The following is a 7,548-nucleotide window of genomic DNA, read 5'->3' on the forward strand; positions in this document are numbered from 1 at the left end:
GCCTTTTGTGCATCTTTAATATCGGATTCCTTAACTCCTGTAGCATGAGCTTAGCTTGGGATTTAGGTCCAGTTTCAGTCTAATTTGTTTCTACAGTATTAAAAAGGTCAGAAACAAGACAGACAAAGACGAGACTAAAGGTCGACAGCCACGCCGGATCCAAATCTCTCATCATTCTTCCACTTGTCTTCACGATTTTGGTTTTGCTGACTGGCTCTCCCATGGATTTGGGGAGCCTTGCAAACCGGTCACCGAGGGAACCGTGTCGGCAGCCCACCGAACAATCTAATCACTTTTAAAGCCATAATATCAACAGCCTGGTTTTATGGGTTACTAAATATACTTGGTCACCACAGAGACCCCCGCCTGGGGAATTTAGAAGGAGAGCTTAAGCAAACGTTTAGAAAATGCAAGAGGGCCGATGAGGAAGGAGAACGGTCCCACTGAAGAGCAAACACACGTCCCTGACCTCTGTGACCTCTTGGCATTACCTTTCAATGATCACCAAGAAAGGGGATGTAAAAAAATAAACTTTATTATCTGGGATTTTTTTCTTTTTTGGTATGCTTGTAAAATGTTTTATTGGATGTCTTACAGAAATTGGTTGTAGATGAGAGTTAATAGGATTTCGTGCAACAAGGCTACACACGTCATGGGGGGTCACGGGAGGTCACGGGGGTGAGTCGTGTTATTGATGTGTCAGTGAAAAGTACCCTTACAGTTGCTTGCTTGTGACTATGAGGTCAGAGATGTCCGGATTGCGACACGAGTTAAAGGAGTGAATCGGTAATGTCCATGAAGGATTGATGTATCTGAGGGCAGTGTGTGTGGGCACATGCCAGCGTTTAATTCTGAGAGCAGTATTTCCAGAAGCACACTGTTAAAAAAGAAATAGACAGTTATTATTATATGCTTAATATGATATTAGCATAAAGTACAATAATAGCATATATCGTTTCCTAATAAAGTGCATTGATAGCATGTATCATGTCAGCTACTTTTATTTCAAATGATTCACCCTTAAAGACTTTATGGGTTGTTAGCTCACCTCTTTTGTTAGTTTTCTTGGTTGTTGATGGCAAGGACTTTTTCAGTCCTTTGCCATCCAGGAGTCTGGGTTCAGATCCAGCAGTGCTGACCACAGATGACACCGTGGTGGGTCTTATGTTCCTCTCTGTCACTGCCTATAACAATGAGGGAAAAGATGAAGATGAACAATGAAGATCCTTCAGCAATGTCAAGAAGAGCAAGAACTCGTTGTGTTAGATAATTTACCAACATATGGCAATTTGATCGAAACATACCATCTTTCTCTTCTTTCCTGAACTTCCACCGTTACTGTTACCTTGAAAAAGACAAAGAACATCACCTTATGTTTCAGAATGGCATCATGACCACCTGCTAACCAATAGGGACTCATTTTAGTCACGTAACCAATAAGACGATCTGTTCTTACTCAGGTAACATCTTTAACTTGACTCTGCAACATAGCGGCCTGAGCTTTGATTTTCTCTTACCTCTAGGTATGATGATTATATGACTGTTCATTGACCTCTGAATCTCTTCGAGAGTACTCAACAGTTTCATAATCTCTCGCCTGTCTTGGCTACTGGTGTCCGGATTCATCTTAGCCCTTCTGGCTGGCTGCATGATCTTGTCTTGTTTATTTGCAGCGGCAGTCACAGGTGTCGTCTTCAGCTGTTTGTGTTGTTTGTTTCCTTTCATCGTGGCATATCCCTCCATTTTACCTGTTACAGGGTTAATGGTAGGGCGTCTTTTCTTTAGTCCGTCAACATTTATTGTCTCTGGAACAGTCTTCAGTTTTCTGCCCACATTGTTAGTCAATGCCAAGGTTTTAACCAGATAACTCGGACTGTTTGTGGATTTGGCTGGTTTTTGTGGATGTGTCTTTCCATGGCCATTAGAGTGCGTCATCACTGGTCCTGTCCACGGTAGCTGATCAACACTAACTGTTGCTGTCAACTCCTGGATATCTGGACCACTTGTCCAAGGATCTGGTGGTGTCTGGTCACCTTGGTATAAAAAATATAAGCAATTTCATGAGGCATGGGGAATAACAATAAATTTTTGTAATTTTTAAAAACATTTACCAACATTTCCAACAAGTTCCAACATTTTCTGTTTTCAAAATAAGAAAAAAGAGACCCAGTAGGAGACTTGTATTCAATATAGCATGCAAAAAAAACGTCCTAAGAAACCTGCAGGGTCGCGTTAAGTGGTTTCATTTTCATCATGGCAGAGGCAGACAGAGACAAATAGCTTGTACACACTCATCTACAAACACATATGTACACCCTTGTTGACACTGGCCAAAGGGACTCGGGAAGTTACTAGGGAACAGGGTGGACTCGGTGGCGTCACAGGCGGGTTTGTGGGCAAGACTACAGGACGTCCAGAAAATGCCATCACTTCATTAATTAACAGGACTCGTTTCATAAACAGGTGAGGCGGATGAACAAACCATGTAACTTTGTTCCTAGATCAGTATATAAAGACGTTAAAAGTATAATTCAGTGAAAGTTCTAAGATGTTTAAGAATATCACCATTTCAGATGATAATAGTAAGATAATATGCAATTTATTATGCCACATGGAATGTCAGACAAATAGTTATTAAAAAAAATAACAATTTGTAGGTACTGAAAAGGCCCTAATACTCCAAATCTAAATGATTTAGCCAGGTTGTGTCAAGGGTCTACATACTTGTATCTAAAATAAAAGATTGCACTAGAACATTGGGCTTCTTAATGCCAATGGAGATCAGACACCAGTAAGATATTTGACATGAATCCCTGCCTACTTCCTTGACAAACAAAACTATTTAAATGTCAAAGACAGTGGCTCAATGGCCTAGAGTGAGTTCAACTCCTAGATTTGAACAAATAGGCAGTACCCTGAATATTAGACAGGCAATTCTCATAGCAGAGTGATAACGTGTGTTCACAAAACATAATCTTTAGAAGAAGGCGACACAACATATCCATGAATGTGTAAGGACAAGTGTTAGCTAATTACTCTGAGAGGCATTTCACAGCCAGATTTTTTTCTGAAACCAAAGACTTAGAGAGTTATTGGACTTACCTCCATTTAAGGATAAAGGTACCTGAGGGAGATGTGGTACCTCAGAAATCAGTGGTGCAGTATGCACAGGAGCTGGAGGTGACATCAGCAGGGTAACCGCCGCCACTAACCTCAGCAGAGCTCTCTTCTGCATGTCTGCGTCGTTTAGATGTAGTCTCAGCTGCAGGTCTACACTTATAATTCTTTAACTCTCAGTCTAGTTGCCTTACAGCAAGCCTTCTTTTTAACCGATGCTATTACTTAAGATCTCGTCGATCGTCGTGATGCACGCACACACACAAACACACACACACACACACACACACACACGTTTGCCACGCTTGTTACCCTGATGCGCCCCTGCAATGAGAAGGCTTGTCGAGGCCTACGCGCTCACGGCAGTGTCGAACTTCGCTCGGTCTACATCGCACAGGTGCCGTCAGGCATTTTAAACCAGGCACGGCGCTGGTGTGGGCGGACACCCACCTCGACGCGGTCCAATCTGACCACGCCGCCCGCCCCGCCCTGCCTGGACTTCGTTGTGACATTTAGGCCTGTGTTTGGTGTCGGGGCCCCTCCATTGTGAGCCAGGCAGTAGGCAACGGGCCCTCCTGCGTCAGAGACCCTTTCTCCTCCAGCCCCTGTGCAAACACATTAAGAAGTACCTTATCACTGCTTATACAGCAGGGCGCCCGCTTGCCCCTTCAGGACATAGACAGCGGGACCCGTCAAATCCTAACAACGTTTGATGTACGCGTCGCACGAACCGAGCACATCAATAACTGGTTACATTAGCATGTGAAGAGTCGACTTTATCAATACGATCCTCTACAAATACGTGGATACTCAAGGAGCTGCCAAAGTGCACACGAGGAGGCATTTTTTTCTTTCTCTCTCTTCCTCTCCTTCAAATGTGTCCACGTAATAAACAGTGCCCTTCTGAAGAAGATGACTGTATGATAGATATCTAATTGAAGCATGGACCATGTAAAACAGGTAGTGGGTAATCTATATTTTATAAACTAAGAGGGTGCTATAGAGTTCTACCGTGGTGAGAAAGATATGGCAGGTTTTGGTGGTGGGGGTGTTTGTTTTTTTGGGGGGGGGGGGGGGGGGGGTGAACATGTTGAGGTCAGCAATGAAACAGGAAGTTCCCGTCTCTGTTTGTCTGGTTCTCTGATGTCAGGAGAGTGGGATGCGAAATCTGGGCTCAGCAGATGTCAGAGGAGACAGGCCGATGGCACTGGGTGAATGGAGCCTCTAAAAGCCAGTTGCCGGGCAGGCGGGCCTTACAATGTGAGTATTTTAGAAATGCATCTCCCTTTGGAACAGGAATGCTGGCTTATACTGTACACTGTGTGTGTGTGTGTGTGTGTGTGTGTGTGTGTGTGTGTGTGTGTGTGTGTGTGTGTGTGTGTGTGTGTGTGTGTGTGTGTGTGTGTGTGTGTGTGTTACGGGGGTATTATGTAACTCATTCCTGCTCTTCATTAGTGCTATTTGGTCTTGTGTTTGGATCACTGAGATTAAAAATTCTTGATTGGTTGCGTGTCACTCTTTCTCTCCCTTCTGGTAATAATCCTGGAGAGGTGAGTAACTCCCTCCTCAGACTTGGTGAACTCAAAGGTCTTCGGTTTGCCATCGTTTTACAGAGGCCCTAAATACTTCACAAAGCCAAAAACAAGCCTATCAGAGGATGGGTCAGCGCAATGGAAAATCTGAAAGAAATAGCCAGACAATCAACACAAGCTATGTCTCGTTTGAGAAGGGTCACACCAGGGACAGACTGTGACAGCTCCCTGAGTCACACCGGAGACGGACTATCACGGCTCCTTAGGTCACACCGGGGAGGGACTTTGACGGCTTAGCCTGAGACATTGCAAAGCGATCTTTCTCCTTTTATTTAGATTTTTCTTTTGCCATGGAAATCCAAAGTCATTTTTAATGGCTGCCTAACATAGACATTTATGTGTGCTTGAGTACATTGTGAGTTAATAACAGTGCTTCTACTTGACTGTTTCCCTCAGAGTACATTGATTACTTTCACGTTACAGCCCCTGGCCCCTCCCCTTTGGGCGTGTGTTTATGTTGTCTACGCCTAGTCGTCTGCGTCTGTGGATCTTCGTGGGTGTGGTTGTGTCTGAGTGTGTTCATCGGTCTCACCTGGGGCTCATCTCGTGATCACTTGGGGCTTTTGTGGTTTGTCTGTTTAATGTGTGTTCACGCAGTGTCCCTTGCAAGTCTTTGTCAGTCTTACACATATTGTTTTGTATATGTTATACATGTGTTGTCTGTGCGTTTGTGAAAATAAAGTAACGTCAGGGTGTGCAAGAGTGAACTCGTTGCCTTGTCCTTCTCTCCGCACCGCACGTCACAATTACTGTATTCACTTCATTTTATTTGTCACATTGTATCAGGCACCCAGCCAGAGGGACACTCCCACTAACTCCCACTAACTCCCATTACTCCCACTAACTCCCACTACTCCCACTAACTCTCACTAACTCCCACTAACGCCCACTAACTCCCACTAACTCCCACTAACTCCCACTAACTCTCACTAACTCCCACTACTCCCACTAACTCCCACTAACTTCCACTAACTCTCACTAACTCCCACTACTCTTACTAACTCACACTAACTCCCATTAACTCCCACTACTTCCACTAACTCCCATTAACTCCCACTAACTCTTATTAACTCCAACTACTCCCACTAACTCCCAATAACTCTTACTAACTCCCACTACTCCCACTAACTCTTACTAACTCCCACTAAATCTCACTAACTCCCACTTCTCCCATTAACTCCCACTAACTCCCACTACTCCCACTAACTCTTACTAACTCCCACTAAATCTCACTAACACCCACTACTCCCACTAACTCCCACTAACTTCCACTTCTCCCATTAACTCCCACTAACTCCCACCACTCCCACTAACTCTCACTACTCCCACTAACTTGCACTACCTCCCACTAACTCTCACTACTCCCACTAACTCCCACTAACTCTTATTAACTCCCACTACTCCCACTAACTCCCACTAACTCTCACTAACTCCCACTACTCCCACTAACTCCCACTAACTTCCACTACTCTCACTAACTCCCACTAACTCCCACTAACTCTCACTAACTCCCACTACTCCCACTAACTCCCACTACTTCCACTACTCTCACTAACTCCCACTACTCTTACTAACTCACACTAACTCCCATTAACTCCCACTACTTCCACTAACTCCCATTAACTCCCACTAACTCTTATTAACTCCAACTACTCCCACTAACTCCCAATAACTTACTAACTCCCACTACTCCCACTAACTCTTACTAACTCCCACTAAATCTCACTAACTCCCACTAACTCCCACTTCTCCCATTAACTCCCACTAACTCCCACTACTCCCACTAACTCTTACTAACTCCCACTAACTCTTACTAACTCCCACTAAATCTCACTAACGCCCACTACTCCCACTAACTCCCACTAACTCCCACTTCTCCCATTAACTCCCACTAACTCCCACCACTCCCACTAACTCTCACTACTCACACTAACTCCCACTACTTCCACTAACTCCCACCAACTCCCACTACTCCCACTAACTCTTATTAACTCCCACTAATTCCACTAACTCCCACCAACTCCCACTAACTCTCACTACTCCCACTAACTCTTACTAACTCCCACTAACTCCCATTAACTCCCACTACTCCCACTAACTCCCACTACTCCTACTACTCCCACTAAATCTTATTAACTCCCACTACTCCCACTAACTTTTACAAACTCCCACTAATTCCCACTACTCCCACTAACTCTTATTAACTCCCACTAATTCCCACTTCTCCCATTAACTCCCACTAACTCCCACTACTCCCACTACCTCCCACTAACTCCTACTAACTCTTACTAACTCCCACTAACTCCAACTAACTCCCACTTCTCCCATTAACTCCCACTACTCCCACTAACTCCCACTAACTCTTATTAACTCCCACTACTTCCACTAACTCCCACCAACTCCCACTAACTCTCACTAACTCCCACTAACTTTTATTAACTCCCACTAACTCCCACTACTCCCACTAACCCCCACTAACGCTTACTAACTCCCACTACTCCCACTAACTTCCTGAGGTCATACCTGTGGTCCTGCAGACTGACAAACAAAGATTAAGAGCTTGTCAAGATAAGATCCTTTGAGGCTATCAAATACACACTGACAAAATAGCAGTGGCTCACCAAACCGGACATAGTAGTGATAACAGCAGTAACAGATCCCAAGTAATCAATTATCAGGAATAAGGAAACCCCCCAAAAATGTTGAAAGTGACCTGGTCTGTGGCCCCCAAACTGGGAAAGTTGGCCAGAGGGACACTCCCACTAACTCCCATTACTCCCACTAACTCCCACTAACTCTCACTAACTCCCACTAACTCCCACTACTCCCACTAATGCCC

The 7,548-nt window shown here is 44.5% G+C and overlaps 1 protein-coding gene across 1 annotated transcript; it reads right to left on the reverse strand.

The window, feature by feature from the left end:
• Positions 1 to 179: 179 nt before the first annotated feature.
• Positions 180 to 3,499, reverse strand: urp2 (urotensin II-related peptide). The gene is made up of 5 exons (XM_076982400.1): positions 3,103 to 3,499; positions 1,518 to 2,033; positions 1,305 to 1,345; positions 1,049 to 1,184; positions 180 to 877 (listed from the first exon to the last, which is right to left on the reverse strand). The coding sequence occupies exons 1-5, from the start codon at positions 3,233 to 3,235 to the stop codon at positions 846 to 848; spliced, it is 858 nt and encodes a 285-aa protein (XP_076838515.1). The 5' UTR covers positions 3,236 to 3,499; the 3' UTR covers positions 180 to 845.
• Positions 3,500 to 7,548: the final 4,049 nt, after the last annotated feature.

This window comes from Brachyhypopomus gauderio, chromosome 20 (genome assembly GCF_052324685.1).
Source record: "Brachyhypopomus gauderio isolate BG-103 chromosome 20, BGAUD_0.2, whole genome shotgun sequence".
In the NCBI taxonomy this organism is placed as follows: Eukaryota; Metazoa; Chordata; class Actinopteri; order Gymnotiformes; family Hypopomidae; genus Brachyhypopomus; species Brachyhypopomus gauderio.

What these genes read in the sequence shown, in the direction of transcription:
- urp2 (XM_076982400.1), bottom strand. Translation starts at nt 3,235, where the DNA reads ATGCAGAAGAGAGCTCTGCTGAGGTTAGTGGCGGCGGTTACCCTGCTG. An exon ending in ACCTTTATCCTTAAATGGAG is followed by an intron (nt 2,034 to 3,102) that starts GTAAGTCCAATA and finishes TTTTATACCAAG; the next exon opens with GTGACCAGACACCACCAGAT. An exon ending in CAGGAAAGAAGAGAAAGATG is followed by an intron (nt 1,185 to 1,304) that starts GTATGTTTCGAT and finishes TCATTGTTATAG; the next exon opens with GCAGTGACAGAGAGGAACAT.